Source organism: Gossypium arboreum, chromosome 12 (genome assembly GCF_025698485.1).
Source record: "Gossypium arboreum isolate Shixiya-1 chromosome 12, ASM2569848v2, whole genome shotgun sequence".
NCBI classification, from domain to species: Eukaryota; Viridiplantae; Streptophyta; class Magnoliopsida; order Malvales; family Malvaceae; genus Gossypium; species Gossypium arboreum.
Window position 1 is genome coordinate 3,974,882 of NC_069081.1, and position 21,201 is coordinate 3,996,082.

General features: G+C 36.5%; 1 protein-coding gene across 1 annotated transcript in view; it reads right to left on the bottom strand.

Moving 5' to 3' along the window:
- Nucleotides 1-14,032, bottom strand: part of LOC108479387 (UDP-glucose:glycoprotein glucosyltransferase-like) — a 30,265-nt gene extending 16,233 nt beyond the window's left edge. Inside the window, exons 1-22 of the mRNA XM_017781948.2 lie at nt 13,497-14,032; nt 12,839-13,285; nt 12,582-12,732; nt 11,888-12,059; nt 11,203-11,276; nt 10,878-10,974; nt 10,686-10,798; nt 10,449-10,564; nt 9,814-9,871; nt 8,925-9,077; nt 8,732-8,830; nt 8,458-8,622; nt 8,203-8,271; nt 7,350-7,438; nt 7,069-7,231; nt 6,509-6,643; nt 6,310-6,415; nt 6,129-6,223; nt 5,902-6,014; nt 5,580-5,790; nt 5,320-5,388; nt 4,999-5,141 (exon numbers count right to left, since the gene is read on the bottom strand). Coding sequence (XP_017637437.1) covers nt 4,999-5,141; nt 5,320-5,388; nt 5,580-5,790; nt 5,902-6,014; nt 6,129-6,223; nt 6,310-6,415; nt 6,509-6,643; nt 7,069-7,231; nt 7,350-7,438; nt 8,203-8,271; nt 8,458-8,622; nt 8,732-8,830; nt 8,925-9,077; nt 9,814-9,871; nt 10,449-10,564; nt 10,686-10,798; nt 10,878-10,974; nt 11,203-11,276; nt 11,888-12,059; nt 12,582-12,732; nt 12,839-13,285; nt 13,497-13,657 — 2,999 coding nt within the window. The 5' untranslated portion in view covers nt 13,658-14,032. The remainder of the gene's footprint in view (nt 1-4,998; nt 5,142-5,319; nt 5,389-5,579; nt 5,791-5,901; nt 6,015-6,128; nt 6,224-6,309; nt 6,416-6,508; nt 6,644-7,068; nt 7,232-7,349; nt 7,439-8,202; nt 8,272-8,457; nt 8,623-8,731; nt 8,831-8,924; nt 9,078-9,813; nt 9,872-10,448; nt 10,565-10,685; nt 10,799-10,877; nt 10,975-11,202; nt 11,277-11,887; nt 12,060-12,581; nt 12,733-12,838; nt 13,286-13,496) is intronic.
- Between the last annotated feature and the right edge of the window lie 7,169 nt (nt 14,033-21,201).

The window sequence follows — 21,201 nt, forward strand, 5'->3', positions numbered from 1 at the left end:
TATACTAAGAACTCTTATCCTTTGAGAAATAACAAAAGTACCATTCCTTTTATGACTATTTTACTCTGATGTTTAGGGACCAGCTTGGCATACTTAATTATCTGGTAATTGGTGGTTTGTTACCTTTATTGATTGTTGTACAAGGATGACTTAGGTGTATTTATTGAAGTCGAAAAGTGATGTGTTTGCATGCTTTCAATTTTTTCATAAAATGGTGTGTACTCGATTTGATGCTAAAATACAATTTCTTAGAACTGATAATGATACAAAGTACAACTTTGTTGACTATTTGGAGTCTTTTGGGATAATCTATCAACTAGTTGTCCAGGAATTAGTGCTCTAAATGGAGTAGTTGAAAGGAAGAATCGACATTTACTTAAGGTAGCCAAATCTCTCATGTTCACTATGAATCTGTCGAAACCATATTGGGGTGATGCAATACTCGTAGTTGCTTACCTTATCAATAGAATGCCTCTAAGGGTCCTTGATTTTAGAAGTCCCTTGCAAAATCCTTAAAGGTAAAAATGAATATACTAATTCTCCAGGAGTGTTTGGATGTATTTATTATGTTCACAACTAGAAAGCTGGAAAGTTAGACCCACAAGCACTTATATGCGTGTTCATTGGGGATTCTCCAATACAAAAAGGATACAAGTCCTATCACCCACTTTTAGAGAAACCAAGCCCTACCATGATCTTCACAAATCACCTTTTTAAGAGGTGATTCCTAACTCATTAGCCCTAGAAGAACTTATCCCAAGAGAAAGAATGGAGGATCAAACTCCACAAGGTCAAGAAGAAGCTATTGTAGAAGAAAGGGAGACTAATGTTGAGGGGGAGATTGTTGGGCAATTGGATAGACTGGATTTGAAGATGTATTCAAGGAAGCATAGAACAAAAAAGATCATCATGCAACCTACTATGCACCAAGAATCTTCTTCTGGTGAGTTACCCTTAAGTCCCAATTTACCTGATTATTTATATTAACCAATTGCCCTAAGAAAAGGAGTTAGATCCTATACTAGATACCTTAGATATCATTTTTCTAACTTTATTTCCTATAACTCTTAGTCTCCTTCCTATGGAACCTTTACCTTTACCTTGTCTTTATCTTTTGTGTTTCTTCCAAAGGATTGGAGAGAAGCATTTGGAGATTCCAAGTGGAAAGCTACCATGATTGAAGAAACGAAGGCATTGACCAAGAATGAAACTTGGGAGCTAGTATATTAACAAATGAGCAAGAAACTAGTTGGTTGCAAATGGGTGTTTACTGTAAAACACAAGTCTGATGGCTCGATTGAATGATTCAAAGCCAGATTAGTTGCTCAAGGTTTCACTCAAACTTACGTAGTAGACTATTAAAAGACATTTGCAAGCCAAAATGAACACCATCAGAATACTGTTATCTTGTGCAGCCAACCTCGATTGGAACCTATAGCAGTTCAATACCTAGAAGATGAGGTGTATATGAAGACAACTCTTAGATTTGATGAAGAGAAAACACAAGGGAAGGTGTGTAAGCTAAAAAAAGCCCTATATGGGCTATAACAGTCTCCTAGAGCATGGTTTGACAAATTCAGTAAAGCAATGGTCTCTTTTGGCTATCGGTAGAGTGATGTAGACCATACCTTTTTTATAAGACATCACAAGTGTAAGATCACCATTCTTATTATTTATGTTGATAACTGAACAAACTTTAGAGAGAAGATTGTTATTTTATTTTAATTAGGTCACAGAATTTTATAGGTAGAACTAAGTACAAATAAGGAATCAATCCCTAGAAATCAGTAATTTCCTAAGAATTAGAGATTAAAATTAGATCCTACTATACAAGGTAATTTATAGGACTAAGGCAAGTATTCTGTCCTTAATCTTAGGGATTCTAACACTCCCCCTCAAGCTGGAGTGTAAATATTTATCAAACCCAGCTTGCTAATGAGTTCCTTGAACATGTTCCTGTTCAAGCTTTTAGTTAGCATGTCTGCAACTTGTTGCCTGGTAGGTAAGTAGGTGATGCACACTTCTCCTGAGTCAATTTTTTCCTTGATGAAGTGGCGATCTATCTCTACATGTTTGGTGCGATCGTGGTAAACAGGGTTATGAGCTATGCTGACAGTTGCTTGGTTGTCACAATACATCTTTATAAGTCTAGTGCAGAGCACTTTTAGTTCTCCCATTAGTCGTTGTATCCAGATTCCTTCGCATATGCCATGGGATAGTGCTCGATATTCTGCCTCTGCGTTACTGCGTGCTACTACAGGCTGTTTTTTGCTTCTCCATGTCACAAGATTGCCCCACACATAGCTACAATAACCACTTGTAGAACGTCTGTCATTGACAGATCCTGCCCACTCTGCATCAGTGTAAATTTCCACACTTCGGCTGGCAGTTTTCTTGAAGTGTAGGCCTTTACCAGGGGTCCCCTTTAGATATCTTAAAATTTTGTAAGTAGCTTCCAAGTGCTTCTCTAGGAGCATGCATATATTGGCTGATAACACTCATACCAAAGGCTATGTCTGGACGGATGTGAGATAGGTAGATGAGTTTTCCTACCAGTCGTTGATATCTCCCCCTATCGACATCTTCTCCATCTTTATCAGTTCCCAATTTAAGATTGAATTCCATGGGGGTTTCAGCTGGTTTACACCCCAACATCCCAACTGAATTCCATGGGAGTTTTAGCTGGTTTACACCCCAACATCCCAACCTCAAATAATAGATCAAGGATATATTTCCTTTGAGAGATGAAAATCCCTGTTTTAGACCTTGCTACTTCCATTCCGAGGAAGTACTTAAGGTTCCCTAAGTCCTTAAGTTCGAATTCAGCACTAAGAAATTCTTTTAGACTTTCAATTTCGCTTGAATCATCCCCAGTTAATATTATATCATCCACATAAATAATAAGGATGCAGCATTTCCCACCTTTCGAATGCTTGTAAAACATGGTATGATCTGCTTGCCCTTGGGTGTAGCTCCTACTGATCACAGTCTTGGCAAATCAGCTGAACCACGCCCTTGGAGACTGTTTCAGCCCATATAAGGATTTCTTCAGCTTGCATACTTGGCCCTTGCTTTCTTCAAACTCGGGTGGGAAATCCATGTACACTTCCTCATTTAACTCTCCATTGAGGAATGCATTTTTTACATCCAATTGAGTCAAGGACCAGTCCATGTTGACAGCTAGGGATAGAAGAACTCGAATGGTGTTTAGTTTGGTAACCGGTGCGAACGTCTCGTCGTAGTCTAGGCCATAGGTTTGGGTGAAACCCTTAGCAATGAGCCGAGCTTTGTGTCGATCAATGTTGCCATCAGGTTTAAACTTTGTGGTGAAGATCCATTTGCATCCTACAGTCTTCTACCCACTAGGTAGATCCGAGACTTCCCAAGTTTCATTTGCCTTGAGAGCCCTCATTTCTTACATCACAGCTTTCCTCCACTTAGCAGATTCTAGAGCCTCTTCTATATTTTTGGTGTTTCTACAGAATCAACATTAGATACAAAAGCTCTATAAGACTTAGATAAGTTTCCATAGGACACAAACCGGGAAATAGGGTGTTGAGTGTAGCTTCTTGTGCCCTTTCGAACAACAATTGGAAGGTAGATGGATGGCGATAGAGGTGAGACTTCTGGTTCGAAACAGTCCTCGGTTGAGGATGTAATTGGCACTGCTGTCTCGGCTTCAGGAGGACGTTGTCGTCGAGAATAAACCCGTAGTTCTGGAGCCTGTTCTTGCTGCCTCTCTGGATCAGGTGGCGCCCTATTTCTATTTCTTGCTGCACAGGGAAACCACTGTCTAAATCTGGAATTACAATAACACCCTGATTTGTAGGCTTGGTAATGGTGGTAGGATCAGGAGGTATAATGAGGAGGGTGTTAAGAGTCTCATCTTCATTGAGAGTCAAGATTCTAACAATAACATAGTGGTGACAAAAGATGACGAGGAAGAAATGGTTCAACTGAAGCAATGATTGGCTCAGGAATTTGAAACCAAAGACCTGGGGAAATCATAGTACTTCTTAGGAATTGAAGTTTCCTGATCAAATAAAGGAATCTTCATTTCCCAAAGAAATTATATCTTTGATCTCTTGACAGAAACATGTATGCTGGGTTGCAAACTTGTAGAATCACCTAAGGAGAACAATTATAAGTTGCAAGCTAGGATGGGAGAATCAGTGGATAAAGAGAGGTATCAAAGATTAGTGGGGAAACTAATTTATCTCTCACACACTAGACTAGACACAACATACTCGATTAGTGTGGTGAGTCAGTTTATACATGATCCTCGAGAACGTCATATGTAAGCTGTCTTTCGCATACTACGCTACATAAAGTCTACTCCAGGAAAGAGACTTCTCTTTTCTAAAAATGGTCACCTCTAGATAGAGGCTTTTACAGATACAAATTGGGCTGGATCTTTAGATGATCAAAGGTCTACAATTGGTTATTGCACACTCATGGGAGGAAATTTAGTCACTTGGAGAAGAAAGAAGTAAAGCGTAGTTGCTCGATAAAATGCCGAGGCAGAATACTAGGATATGGCTGAAGGTGTTGGTGAGCTTATTTGGCTACAGAAGGTATTGGAGGAGTTGAAACTGTCAAGGAAAGGAAAATTATTCTTGTACTATGATAATAAGGCTTCAATAAGCATAGCTCAAAACCCAGTCCAACATGATTGAACAAAACATATTGAGATAGATCGACACTTCATCAAAGAAAAATTGAACTCCGGTCTCTTAGACTTAGTTCATGTGACGTCAGACAAGCAGTTAGCTGATGTGTCCACTAAAGGATTAAGTAATAGAACCTTTCATAAGTCTGATTTGTAAGTTGGGCATGTGTAGTATCTATGCACCAACTTGAGGGAGAGTGCTGACAGCCTTAAATAGCTTTTTGCTCTTTGTATAAATACCTATGTAATCATTTTTTAGTATGACTGAAAAATTATTCAAATCCCTATAAAATTCGTCTTTCAAATATCTAATTTCAACAGAAACTAACCTTGTTAGCATGTCAGGATCTACATCCTGCCAATTAACTTCCTCAATGATCTCTACAATATGATTTATTCTATGCTTGAACTCGACGGACTCCAAAAGATGCAGATCATCACTCAGAAATACGCTAGCTCCAAGAGGAGTAACCTATCAAAACATAGATTACTTCAACAGAAAATAAAAGAGCAAGCCATTGTCAGTGCAAACTGAAAACAAGGAGTCAATTCAACACTAATGCTAAAGGTTTATGATTTATTTTTCTTTTCCTCTTTTTTTTTTCCTGAATATCAAGATTTATGATTATTTAAGAGAGAATAAAACGAACCCTTCCATTGGTAATGATTGCATTTACACCAGATGGTATCCCTAATTGTCTATATAGAAATTGTGACACCTGCATAGAATTGCAATTTGACATATTAGCATCCTTATGAGAATTAGAAAAACAATCCAGGGACTTGCTACTATCAACCATTACAAGAGAAACTCAAATTGGAATAGAAAAAGATTGTCAAACTAGAAAAATAATTAGAATTGTGTGAGAGCTACCACAGCTTATAAAAGCCAAAAATCAGCTAATGCTACCTTATTCAAATGTTCTCTCAACTTCAGATCTGAAGCTTCTGGTAGAAGAAATTTATATGCCTTAGAAAACAGTTCATTTGCCTCAGCAAGTTCATAGACCTTATCAACGAATTCTTGATTACTTTCAGCTGCAGTGGTAGATCTAAGAATGTATTTATGCTCATAAAATGAGCATAGTTGGTCTAAAAAATCTAATACTTTCTTCTTATGACTGCAACACAGCAGAAATGCAAGTAAATACTAAGATTAGAGTTGTGCAAAGCATATTTACAAAATTCAGTTAATGAAATAAAAGCCTGCAAAAGTATTGGACTTAAGAAACCTATATGAGGCTGCAGTAATCTCAAAGGTCTTCGTAAGTAGAAGACTTGGCAAGTCAGCAGTCTGACTAGCACTAAATAGCACACCAACACGAGCACCTTGGGTGCCTCCAATCTGGTAAACAGCACAAGCATGCTAGAACATCAACAATTATGGTGGCAATAGAAATAACACCGTGGGATAAACATATTTAAACATGAACCAAAAGTCATAGCACAAAGGAATAACCAGATAATGAATTCCTTCACGAAGTAACTTTATCCCTTTTTTTGATGTCACATCAACAGCAAGAAGATGAGTTACAGCCTTGACATCATCCACAGCTGGAATTTTAAAACCCATTAAATAATTCAGAACGCAAGCAACTAAAGAAAACAGTATGAAATTAAAACTAACAAAAAGTACTTACTTTCAGGAGAATGTAAGTAATTAATTTCATTCAGCACAGAGTCCCCTCCAAGAATAGACGAAGCCAGAGACACAAACCTTCGTTTGACCTTGCCATCAGCAAGAATCTGCACCCAACCAACATAACGTTACAACAGACATCACAATAATGATATCTTTATAAAAGTGATATTCCCAAAAGGATTCTAAGCAGCCTTTACCTGGGGATTATAGCGGCTGATACCATTTTCTGATAGGAATTTGTCCAGCACATCAGTGCGAGAATTTATGTGCCCATAGTAAACTTGTTCTTGTATTCTGGGAAGCTCGTCACTCATGGCATTTATAAGAGCTTCCTGCCCAGAGAAAAAACAAAAAAAGGTCATCTAAGTTTGAATTGAAAACTTTTCAATAAAGAGCTAGTAAATCATCATGACAGAAGTCGGTATCTGAAAAGGAAAAAAAAAAAAAAGAAGACTTGTAAAGTACTATATATGAGGAATCAAGGCTAGAACTCATGTTGAAGTAGTCTTACAAATATAAATATAAAAGAAACCAGCATGCTATAATGATTCTCTACAGGTAAAACGACATTTTGTAACAGGATAAAAAAAATTGTACTACCCATTATGATGGATTCATGAGCCTATTAATATTTTAATAAAACAATCAGCCAAAACACATACAAGGATACCAAATAGTAAAAAAAAAAAAAACACAAGACCATCAAGTTAGAAAAGATATGCTGTGTTTTCATTACATACACGAATGAATTAGATACCTCACTAGAATCAAAGACAAGACCATTCATCAGGAGGCAGCACTGCACTGTGCCCACACCCAGCTTAAAAACAGACAAAGAACTCTCTTGAGACATTTCCTTAAAAGTCTGTTCCTTTTTCAACTTTAACAGTATTTCCTGGGGTGAAGATTTTGCTTTCGATCTACATAAAGAACAGTCAGATTGGTTTTAATGAAGCAAATCTAGATCTTCTAAAACTAGTGGAGCATCACATAAAGAAATATAAAAGCATAGGTTATCTGAAGCTTATCAAAACTTACAAATCTGTTTCCACAAATGCCCCTTCAATATGGTGCATTTCAACAGCCTCGTCTGTGGACTCAGCAGATTCTATTCGTAGTCGATTTACCTATCACAAGCATGTAGCTCTATGGTTAACACCGCCAAAATGCATCAAATCAACAAAAGTGATAGACAGATTCAACCATGGGAATTTAAAAAAAAAAAAATCATGCAAGGAGCTTTATAGACCTGCTGTAGTTCAGAAAATCATCTGTAATTTTGAAAATTCCCCTCTTAGGAGAAAATAGCAATTCTAGGCACTAGCCTAATAACTAAAAGATTCTCAGCCTAATTAAGGCTCTCCCAACCTCCTCCTTTAGTGAAAGACTTCCACACTTACAGGATGGCTTTATGCCTCCAAATTATGGAAACAAGTAATTTCCAATGCCAAGACATGACCTTTTGCAGTAAAAAATGATAACGAGAACAGCAGTATAAATGAACGAAATAAAAACAAACCATTATAGTGAATTTTTCATGTATATAGATCATTGATATATTAAATTGTTATCATATATAGCCTCTTATCTCATTGGCAAAGTACGTGCTGGTAGTTCTATATACAAATTTCAGGAAGGGCTTAGCAAAAACTGAAAAACATAAAGATGATAATTATAGAGAAGAAAAGGGTAAAAAAAAAAGTAGGTTAACAAGTTTAAATTAGTCAAGGACATATATTGAAACTCAAACTTCTTTTTCTCCCCAAGCAATTAATATTAAAGAAAATATTGAAAATAAACAACAGAAAAACTAGAATAAAGTCAACAGCAAAGCTACAGAGAAATCATAAATTTTACAGTTGGAATAGGTAATGTAGATATCAAAACATACATTGCTTAAAAATTGAAAAGCTGTTTGAGGCCCATGATTTTCCTTAATATAGATAAAAAGTTGTATAATCTGCAAAATAAATTACAATGAAAATGTTTATTAGCACCATAAAATGCAAAAGAGAGACTTCAACGGTACTTGAAAGCAGAAAGAAGTCATGAAATAACTGAAGAGAAACCAAGGTTCAGCACAGATGGTACAAAATTTAACAAAAGGTTCAAAAAGAATAAAGTAAAACTAAAATTAATCAACTACCAAACTAGATTTATCATTCTCAATTTCGCTGTCATGCTCCAAAGCAGATGAATGAAGTTCACCACCACTCATTTCAATCTTCTTGATGAACTGTGCAGAATATAGTATCACCCCGAATCTCATTGGAAAAGTATTCTCGTAGAAAGATGTAATCATATCAATGGACTGCAAAGTTCCAGTGGGAAATTACAGTGAGAAAAATTTAAGCGAGCAAGAAAATGAGAGGGAGAGAGAGAGAGAGATCAAATCACCCAGAATACAGTAGAAAACATGCCTGAAGACCACAAACTGTCGCCGGATCAAGGACATAAACAGCATGATACAGATTCTTACGGATGTAATGTGGCTGGCCTGGAAAGACAGGCACTAAAATCTGCATAAAATGTCATCAAAAGACACTTTTAAGCAATTGTAGAAGAAGCTAACTTATGCAGAATCATCAGAAATATTATGATAAATTAACATACTTCATTTATATTATTCCTCCATCGCCTATACATAGCATCCTCCTCCAAGTTATTGAGATAATGGACATGGGCAGAACGAAAATCAACTCGGAACGTATTCAACTCAGGAGGAGTCACAGTTAATAGAAGCTTCCTTACAGTGCTATGAGGGATCTGAAAAGTATTAGAATCAAATATACAAGAGGCATAAATAGATTACTGTTTTGAAGCCACACAACAATCAGTTCATTGAAAGAAAAGAGTCTCAGTTACAGGAACCATTACTTTTGAGAGAGAATCAATTTGTTTTTCACAGTTGATAAGAAATTAAACAGTCATGGAGACAAGAGGCATAACAGGTAGATTAGTACAACAGATGGCTCTGATATATAATGTGCATTCCTCTCAAGCAATACCCGATATATAGTTTATTTTATTGAATCCAACCAATATTCAGTTCATTGAAGTCAGTTACAGGCACTGAGATTTTTGGACCAGGTACTAGGTGTGTTATGCCTTTTCTAGGCAACCAAGGATCGCAGTAGCAGTTGCATTTATGCTAATATGATCAACTATATGATATTTTAGCTACCAATTATGAACACCAATCTAGTTTTTTTTTTTCCTTTTTGTATATCCCATGCACTTGTACATGCTTGCACACATACACACACATTTAGGCATTCTACTTCAATAATTATACTACTACATTCTGGTTTTAGAAGGTGCATTTTCAAACTTATTCGAACAGGGTAGAAAGTGTACATGTTTCTTCAACTACAGCTGGAAGGGGAGCAATAAAAGGGAACACAGTGTTCTATTTATATTCCACTAATAAGGTTGTATGTATGAAGCAAAATAATAGCTTTCGATTATCAGCCAAAACAAAATTGAACTTAGAATTATTCACCTTTAATTTTGAAAACTGATCAGCCAATGATAGCTCTTGATGGACCAAGTCAATCAACCTATGAAGAAAATAATGGTAAAACATGAATAAGAAGTATTTATACAACAATCAAGTTACATCAAAGACGTTAAAGTGAAACCAAATAAGGACATAATGACAAGCTTGGGAGAGAGAGAAAGCATCAAAACAGAAACAGAAATAGAGCACCATTTGCTTCCAGAAATTCAACTATAATGACCCTGGTTCAAAAGTGATATCGCTAGATTAAGACAAAACATTCAACACTAAAGCTCTCGAGAAAAATACATATCATATCAAACATCAAACTTTCCATGGACAAAGGCCTAGTCCAACAAACAAATTGTTTTTAATGCTACAAAAGTTTAATTTAGTCTGAAATTTCGTGATAGGATTTGTTAGAATTTAAAATTAAGCACTAAAAACCACAGCAGCTACAGATTGTATACAAATGATTTTTCATTTTAAAATTTTAAGAATAATTCAATCAAAATTGTTCGGTGACTACAGCCAAAAACTTCAGCTATAGATGGACCAAAGATAAATATCCAACCTGTCATGATCTCAAAACAATATCTTCAGTAAACACAAAAAGAAATAGGAGGAAAGAGCATTACAAATAGAGGTCAATATCTTCGATATTGATTAAAGCACCATTCAGAGCCATTAAGGACTTGCCAGGTGGGATCATTTTCTGGTTTGCAATTATTTCATCTTTGATTGAATCGTTGAGCTGCAGAATGTACAACTTTTTAGACATTGATTAGAAAACCCCAATTGGATTCCCGATATTTGGAGCCAATATTAAAAATATTTACAGCTGTCCAACATTGAAAGTGACACCAAGAAATTACCTTCATCCGAGATAAAGAGGAAACTACACTAGGAAAATTTTGGTTGATTTCCTGCATTGACTGCAAAGGATCAGAGGCTTGTACTATTCTCTGTGCAGTTTGATGCCCTAAATCTGTTCAAGGGAGAAAGTTTTTATAATCAGAAGATTAAAAATGTTGTAACAAGAAGAAAACGACCCTTTAGCAAAGGACCTTTCAGTTCCCAAACATCAAGTGTGTCTGATATTGTTGATGACAACAGGTAATCCCTGAAAGCCATTATCCCAGAAGTAAGGTCAGATTTGCGTTCCTGCAAAACGAATAACAGAAAATGTTAACATTAAGGACAAAATGGTGAAGCTTTTATGGTTGCAAATCATTATGAACATAGTTGACTCCTTTCCAAAGAGAAAGACTTTCAATTTTAGTTTATTCATTTAGATAAATGTCCATGTAATTTATGTTCCTTGAAACAGCTGTAACTTGTATTGGAAGAAAATAGGAACAGAAGTATAGGTGAATCATATGGATAACATACCAGAATTTTTGAAAATATAAACCCTCTAACTTCTTGATTAAGATCTTCGGTCCGAGGATCTTCTAGAGTTACACCTGAAACTCATACATCAAGCCCTTAGATACCTAAAAATCAAAGCAATAAAGCAAGTGATTATTAAATAAACAAGAAAGCATACTAACATAAACAAAAAACCCAGAAATGTAGCAAATATTTTCAAGATATTTGAATCTGTAATAGAACAGCACACGGGCCTTATTATGCTGTCATATTACAACTGAGGACTACAAAGAAGGAGATGAATTCGTACAACACAATACCTCAGAATATATATATATATATATATATAAGACTATTAAAGATTGAAAAAGCATCCAAAAGCCAGAGAACAACCAAGTTAGAGCAGGTGCATGGCACAATTGTCCGTATCAGGGATCACAATATTAATCAAGAGGAGCCACAAATAAGCCAAAAACATCAAGCGCTAGAAACTGCTATATCTACCAAGGAAATATCACAACGGAATTCAAGTGAAAAGATCAGTAAGGGCAACCAACCGCAAGCAATAGACGATAAACACAAACTACCCAAAAAGTATCAGAAACATACAAAAATAATACATCGGAAAAATATACCTATTAGCATACTTAGGTCATGCACTAGTTCAGGCTTCTGAATTTGCAACTGCTACATCAAAAGTTCTAACCTTTCTTTATGGCACTGTCGTCCATGGCTTTATATTCCATATTCTTCAAAGCAAGCTCTACACCATAGCCACCCAAGTTTAAGGAATCCCTTGCACCAACAGCTCCACATAGGCCAACTTCTGCTTCACAACCAGAAGGTAATACTGGTCTGACAACATAATTAACTTTTCCCTGGAAATAAAGGTAGCCATAGCAATTGCACCAAAAAGTGTGATATAAGAATTCTTATACAAGAGATGAAGGGAAACCAAATAAAGGGAAAACCGTACTCAGATAGCATCCTGTCTGACCTATAACATTCAATAATTCGATTAAGCATATAAGTGAATAAATTCTGGAGATCATTAGCAGATCAAATAATAATATTGAGTCAGAGCTTTAAACCAGTGAGGAATGTTCCCACTAGCAACAGATGAATCTTGCATAGGTAAAAACAATGATCATGATCTATATTAGTTCCTTTTTTCTAATAAGCTACTACTTCAAACAAGAGTTCTAGTATATTGTGATTGCAATAGGTGCTTTATTTCAAATGATGTTTGTCAGGTAATATGTGATTTAGACTATTCATAAAGTAATAAAATAAAAAAGAAAAGATCGATGTAAGAAAAATGAAAAATCAAAATTTTTAAGTAAAAGAAAATCCATGTAAAGAATGAAAAGGCAACAAACTTCAAGAGCACAATAACAGACCTCTTTGGCAGCTTGAGTTAGGGTAACATGGAACCCCCTAAAACAATCTGTTCCCAGAGCACCATATAGAATAGCAACTGGGCTCATAATATTTGAATCAAAATGGATATGATCAAAATCATAAGTTTCAGGCTGCTGAGAGGCATCTCCACTGCTGGCAACCAACAAATGTAAGAAACAATAATTCAACCATAAACAACAATTACCAGTTTCAAACCTAAAAATATGATTAAAGAAACGATAACGAGCAACATTACAGTTCATTAGGTCTTTGAAGCCACAACAGGAAATCTGCAACATCAAAGAACAGTGCTCCACCAGTATCCACCCAACAACATTTCCCATCTGGGCTTTTTGGATTTACTCCAACAAGCAAGGGATCAAACTTCTTAATATCTGCGGTTTCATTAGCATCTAACCCTCTCTCATTGTTTGAGTAACTGTCATCAGGCAGTGGGAAAGAAGAAAGAGACTCCTCTGCTAATTGACGGTAAAGCACCAATCTCGGGGATGCTGATCTTAAACTTAAGGAGTATTCGAATAATGGTGCCAATGGTTCACTTAAAAGAAAGCTACCATGTTTCACAATTTTCTTAACACAGTCTTTAGCTGAATGAGAATCGCCATCAGTTTTTGCAACATGTAGTAACCAGTCATCAATGAACTCCCAGAAAAGATTTTTCGACTCTTTTGAAAGTAATTCACTGTAACAAATAATAAAAGAAAAATGTTGGAAGAATTTAGATAGGTTCTGAAAACAATCAATATACAGGTCGAAAGAAATTAATAATGCCGATGATAGCACCACATGAATAAGTTGAAAACAGACAAACATCAACAAATTACAAAAAATAATCGAACAAATGATAAACCCAAGAAGGCCAAATTAAAATGGAATGAGAAGTAGGAACAGACCCGGCTTCCAAAAGCAATGGAGTACCCGACCACTTAACCCGTACTGCAACTTGAACGTTCTTTGGTCTTCGATTTTGAGCTCCAACCAATGTGAGCCCGGAATATATTGAACAAGCAAGAAGGATCAAAACACAAAAGCGAGCTCTAAAACGGTTCTCCATTTGAGATTTTCGAATTGATTTCTATAGAAATTGGGGTTCAAATAAATCCAAGGAACGATTAGTGAAGAGATATCGGGAAGTGATAAATTTCCAAATTAGTAGTTAAGTGAAGATACAGAGAGAGGGAGACAACCATCCATGGCAGAAGAGAAGAGAAAACTTGTTATAAGAAGGTAGAAAAAAAAGGCAGTGTATTTAACGGTTTTGTGAGTCATTGAATGACCAAAAAAAGCATAATTTGGGAAATGTAGGAGTAGGGGTTTATGGACCGTGACGAATATGCCATCACATGACGTGTGTCACTTGTTTCATTTTTCAGGGAATTACATAAACGGGGAGCAAAGATGCATGTAATGTATATCTTAAGTTCTGAACTTGGACATCAAATCATTCACTCTGAAACTACTTTTTGAAGGTTATAATGTCTGCATGCATTAACGTGTCCGATGATGACGTTTAAACAAAGGGCGGTGGCCTCGCAAATACGAATTCAATGTTTATATTTTGATTGTATTGTGGATATGAAATGTCGTGTTTGTAGATGATGCAACCGTAAGCATCTCCATGTTAGAACATAGAACTAAAGCCCCAACCATCTGTCGAAACTATTTTTTTTGAAAACGGGAATCGACTTGATTTTGAAAACGAAATTTAAAAAGGGAGTCGCCACCGATCTTGATTTGGTGTGATCGGGTCACCTTTATTTTAATAAAACAATTTTAGTTTACTAAAACGGCATTTTGGTCTACGAAATCCAAGAGAACAGGTTCGGGAGTCGGTTACGTGCGAGAAAGGATTAGCACCCTCGACACGCCCAAAAATTGGTACCAAATTGACTAATTAGTGTCTAAATGTTGAAAATTGAAAATCGAGAATGGATTTGGAATACGATCTTTTCTTGTTAATATTGATTTTAAAATCTTTGAACTAGCTCAAAACAATTTGTTTAGAGATTTCCTTATCTCGAGATATCGAGTATCACATCCCGTAAGTTAGGACACAATACCATGAATTCCGAGCACAAGGTTGTCTTCTAATTTAAACGAGAATTTCATGTGTTTTAAAACTCGAAAAGGATATTTTCTATTTAGAAATAACGAGAAAATCGAAACCCGTAAGTTAGGGTACAATTCTCGATATCTCAAAATGCATAACATTGCCTTTATTTGGGAAATTTCATTTTTGAATAGTAGCGAATGTAATATTTAAAACAACAAGTGTTATTTATTTAGGTTAAAATCAAACGATTTGTTGGATAAATGTATTGGGGTCTAATTTGAGGCAATGATATGAAATAAAATACAATGAGCATGAGACGAATATACATGGATACAACATTACACGAATAAATAATAATGCAAAAATGCGAGATAAATGAATTAAAATACATACAATGGCAATAGTCACACAATGTATAAATATTAACGCTAACAATTAAATATTAACATTAATAATTAAAAGCAATGAAACGAACATCATATATAGCAAGCTAAAAATATTATGAAACCAATTGAAGTGAATATGACTATAAAAATGATGGCAACTTAGTTGAAAACGAATGATGCAAAAAAAGTTTTGAAATCAACAAATATGAAGTAATTTAAAATGGAAATAATATACCTATAAAATTTAATTAAATAATTTACAAAATAGTAAGATAAATAACAAACTTAATATGAGTAATAACGAAAGGAAAATTTTTTACAATAAATGAACAAGGTTTGAGATAAGTACATAAAATGATTTTAAAATGAGTAATGTATAAATCAACTTAGAATAATATTTAATAAGTTCAAAATGTATAATATGTACAGCATTAAAATTGACCATGTAAATATATTTTTGTGATGATGATTTAAATATAATGTATAAAGAATTATTTGAAATATGTAATATGTAATAACTAAGAAATAAACAATACAATTTGAAATAAATAAAGGCAACAACAGTTTTTTAAAGAATAGCAAATATATAAAAAAACTTGAAATAAATGGTATATATACATATAATGGCAAGGCGATAAAATAAACAATACATGTAAAATAGATCGGGATAAAATATACACATAAAGCAAAATAAAATAGATAATAAACATTTGGATAAACAACACATTAAAATAAGTTAAAGTAGATGTAAAATAAGTAACCTATAAGATATTTAAAAACCATATAATAAAACATTTTTTTTTAAAAAGAAGTGATTAGTAGATGATTTAAATAAATTTAGGATGTGATTGAAAACAAATCAAAATTTGAGGTATAGATCATACATAACATAAAGTCATCGGGGACCTCAATAAAACACGCCTAAATTTATGAGGGCAAAATGGGACAATATCCCAAGCCCAAACGTGCACTTTAAGCCCCACAGAACAGAGGACTGATTTAAAAAAAAAAGCAATATCTGATGGCCAAATTAAGAGAAAAAGAGAAGCTAAAATAGGGCTTGATCGAAGGACGCTAAAAGATGGAGGGACTTCATGTGCAGATATCCCAATAATTGAGGATGCTCAGGTCCACATCCCACCAAACACGTTCTTTTTCATTTGATTTTTTTAAAAAAAAAACAAAACCCCTTTTTTACTTCACTTTAGCCAAATTTTTAACAAAATCAAAAGCCCCCTATTGTCCATTTATTCTCTGCTAGAGTTTCTTTTGAAACCCTCATTGTCGCCATCTCGATCGCCATACCACCACCACATCGGTGGCCGGCAAGGTGTCGAAAGAGGCCCTTTTCTAGCCCCGCTTGGAGCATCCTTGAAAGCCATGAAACCAAAACTCAAAGATGCCGAAAGAGGAGATTTTCAGCCCCTCTTGGACCCGATTTCAATGACGGCGATGGAGAGGAGGGTCAACGACGCAGCCAGCCAGGGGTCTCCGAAGCTCTTTCCTTTTACTATTTGTTATTTAAAATAGATTTTACAAACACACAAAAAAATAAAAATAAAAGAAGGAACAGAAATCAAAAGGCGAAAAAAGAAAAGAAAAAAGAAATCAAATCAACCTTTGCCTTTGCTTCTATTCTCGCTTTTTATTGCTTAATCTGTAAAAAAACAAAGAAGTCGAATGTGGCCTTTTATAGTCAAGATCGACTCACTCTATTTCTATTATCTATTTTTTTCTTGTTTTTGCTCTTTGTTTTCTCGCTTTTTTGTTTTTGCTTGTTGTTTGTTTGTCTGTTGCTTGCATGCTTGCAGGTGGTGTCAGATGCGCGTGAGGCCTGCGATTGGTGGTGTACGCGGTGGCCATTTGGTGAAGAGTGGTGGCAGACAAGGTAGGGGTTAGGGTTTGTTTAATAATAGATTGTTTATATTTTGAACTCTTTTTGTTATTTTGGGTCTATTGACTTGGGCCAAAAATTGGCCATTACAGCTGCCCCTCTTTGCTCATTGTCGTGTAGCGAGAATGGAGCAAAGACCTTAAAATGGCCAATTTTGCCTAGTCTCATCGAATCTTGACTTCTTTTATTCTTCGAATAGTCTCATTCCAATCCTCTGTATCTTCAGAGGTATAGGAGTTGTTGCTACGACTTGTTTCAATGCGATCTCGGGGAAAAGAGATTAGTAGCTTCGGTCTACCCCGCTAGAACTCCAAAGAGATAAGACTTGGTATTTTCAACCTGCTCCACTGCATCTTCAGGGAGATAAGGCTAATGGCTTTAATCCGTACTACCGCAAGTTCAGAGAGGTAAGATTTGTCATGGTAGATTTGATCCAGCCTACTGCAACTTCAGAGGTATATGATTTATAGCTTTAATCGCTTCATCGCAACTTCGGAGAGATAAGATTATTTGTCATCGCCTACTCCACTGCAACTTCAGAGAGATAAGACTTGTGACTTCAATCAACTCCACTGAAACTTCAAGGAGGTCTATTGTGGCTTTTAGCCGCTCCAACGCCATTTCAGGGAGAAGATACTTGATTTCAATCCTGTTACCCTACCGCTAGGGGTTAAGGCCCATCATCTTCGATCTGCTTCCCTACTACTTAGGGGTTAGGATCTATAAATGCGCTTGTTACCCTACCGCTTAGGGGTTAAAGCCCATCATCTTTGATTTGCTCCACTATCGCTTAGGAGACAAAATCACTATCCTCGATTTGTCCCATCGCAACTTCGGGAGATAAGATTTGCAATCTCCACCTACTCCACTCACCGCTTAGGGAGATACGATGGTGGCTTAGATCTGCTCCACTCTGGTTGGGGAGATGAGATTCGCCGTCTTTGATCTGCTCCATCAGTAACTCAGGGGAGACAAGATCTGCGATCTTCACTTGTTACCCTACCGCTTAGGGGTTAAAGCTTGTGAACTTACTAATTTTAGGATATGACCTGTAGAATCGGCCCATGTATCTAGGCTTATGTCAAATGATTAGGATGCTATGGTCGAATCAAATGCTCCTAACTAGATGTGATGAATGTGTCAAATAATTAGGATGGTATGATCGAAATGAATCAAATGCTCTTAATTAAACGTGTTATGAATGAACCAAATAACTAGGATGCTATGATTGAAATGAATCAAATGCTCCTAATTAGATGTGTTATGAATGATGTATGAATGAAAATATCTTTTTTTGCCTAATTTGGTATTACTCGTTGTTCATCAACGATTATTCTCGCCTTTCCTTCGACCGGTACCTCCGCAAAAACCCCAAGAATAATCACAATCTGGGCTATTCTTCCTCTAACGTTTCTAACCCTTAAACTTAGGTAATTCAAACCAATTAGTCCCGTTTCAGGTCCTTGTATCATTTAGAAGCTTTTCAGAGTAATATGCAAAACTCTTTTGTGAATATTATTAGTCCATTAATCATCATTTCAATGAAAAACACTCGACAAAGGTTGTCGCATTAGACAAAATGGAATTTTATTTGAGAACAAAACTCAAAATGAATAGGGTAATCAAGATAGTAAATTTGCTTAGATACAAAATGAGAACTAACGAATTAATCGAGATAACACATTCTGCCAAAAAAAAATGTAAAGTGAATGAGATAAGAATAAGTGTCCCAGATATCGTAGTATGAACTTCTCTGCACAAATTTCTCGAGGACCCTTTGAACTCGGTATGCATTAGAAGATCAAGAGTATTTTGTCGATGCCCCAAGATGTAGCATCCCTCCTTCTTGTCAATTCAGAGGAAACAGGGCCACTGCATGCCCCCAACTTAGATCAAAATTTGAATCACCCATTCCTGGGTTTTCAACTCAAAACCCCTTTGGTCTCAAAGCGCCTTTTTACGGGTTTTCGCCTTGGCCTCTCCGTTTTGTTTTTTTTGTTTTTTTTTTTTTTTGTTTTTTTTTGTTTTTAGGTAAAATACCTCTTGACCGAATCTGAATTCACGGGATTAGGCAAGCTTTTACCATCCATCTCGGTCAAAATCAAAGCCCCTCCAGAGAAAGCCTTCTTTACCACATAAGGTCCCTCCCAATTCGGCATCCATTTTCCTCTGAAGTCCTTTTGTATGGGAAGGATCTTTTTCAATAGGAGGTCTCTTTCATGGAATTCTCTAGGGCGAACCTTCTTATTGTAAGCCCGCATCATTCTCTTTTGATACATTTGACCATGACGGATAGCCTTTAGCCTCTTTTCCTCAATCAAGTTCAACTGGTTGTATCGAGATCGGATCCATTCGCTTCATCTAACTTTAGTTCGAAAGCACACGTAAAGAGGGAATCTCGACCTCAATAGGTAGAACCGCCCATTCCATAAACTAAAGAGAATGGTGTTGCCCGTAGATGTTCTCGACCGACGTCCGGTGAGGCATCTGGGCAAATGGTAATTTCTCGTGCCAATCTTTATAGGTCTCGATCATTTTTCCTATGATTTTCTTTATATTTTTATTGGCGCTTTTCGCACCATTCATCTTTGGGCGATACGGTGACGAGTTATGATGTTTAATCTTGAACTGGCTACAGACCTCTGCTATCGTGCTATTATTCAAGTTCAGTGCATTGTCCGATATGATTCGCTCAGGCATCCCATATCGACATATAATTTCTTTCTTCAAGAACTTACTGACTGCCGACTTTGTGACGTTGGCGTAAGAAGTGGCCTCCACCCATTTGGTGAAGTAATCTATAACCACAAAGATGAAACGATGTCCATTAGATGCCTTTGGTGAGATTGACCCAATGACATCCATGCCCCACATGGAGAAAGGCCATGGAGAAGTCATGACGTGAAGGGGTGAAGGAGGTACATGAATTTTATCTCCATAGATTTGGCATTTATGGCACTTCTTGGCGTAGTTGATGCAATCTCCTTCCATAGTAGACCAATAATATCCGAATCTCATGATCTGTCTGGCCATGGTGAAACCATTAGCATGCGTCCCACAGACACCCTCATGAACCTCTTCTAGGATTTGCTTAGCCTCGGCAATCCACACATCTTAGGAGTACTTGGTCTTTTCTTCTTTTATACAGGATTTCTCCATCCAAGACATAGTCACTGGCCAACCTTCTTAATGTCCTCTTGTCATTCTCAGTCGCTTGGTCTGGGTATTCACGACTCTTCACATATCGTAAGATGTCCTGATACCAAGGATGGTCATCTTTCTTCTTCTTCTTGATGTTGCAGAATGAGCCGAGCCTCATAAATGCTCATTTGGATAGGCTTCATATCCTCTTGCTTGTTCACTTTGATCATAGAAGCTAAAGTTGCCAAGGCATCAGCCATCTGGTTTTCATCTCGTGGGAGATAGCAGAAAGTTATATCGTCAAACTCCTCGATTAACTCAAGAACCAGTCTTCGATAACTGATTAGCTTGGGATCTCTTGTCTCCCATTCACCTTTAAGTCGATAGATCACTAGCGCGAATCTCCGTATACCTCTAATACTTTTATTTTATGCGTTCTATGGTCGCACGGATGCCCATGATGCATGCCTCGTATTCCGCCATGTTGTTTGTGCAATAAAATCTAATTTATTGGCGAAAGGATAATAATCTCCATTTGGGGATACCAAGATCGCCTGATTCCATTACCTACAGCATTTGAAGCTCCGTCAAAATTCAGCTTCCAAGGGTGGCCTTCTTGAGAGTCTTCTTCTGTGGTTGCAACATACATTAGATCTTCATTCGGGAAATCAAAGCTCAATGGCTCATAATCTTCTAGAGCTCTACTGGCCAGAAAGTCTGCTATTGCACTCCCCTTTACAGCCTTTTGATTCACGTAGACTATGTCGAACTCAGAAAGTAGAATTTGCCAACGAGCCATTCTTCCGTTCAAAGCGTTTGATTCCATCATGTATTTCAAAGGGTCCAGTTTTGAGATGAGCCAAGTTGTGTGGTACAACATGTATTGCCTCAGTCTTCGGGTTGTCCAAATCAAAGCACAACACAACTTCTCGATCGGCGAATATCTCGTTTCACATTCAGTGAATTTCTTGCTGAGATAGTATATTGCTCTTTCTTTTCTTCCAGTCTCGTCATGTTGGCCTAGCACGCATCCCATGGAATTCTCGAACACCGTCAAGTACAATATCAGTGGTTTATCCGAACAAGGTGGCATCGATCGGGCATTGGATAGGTAATGCTTGACC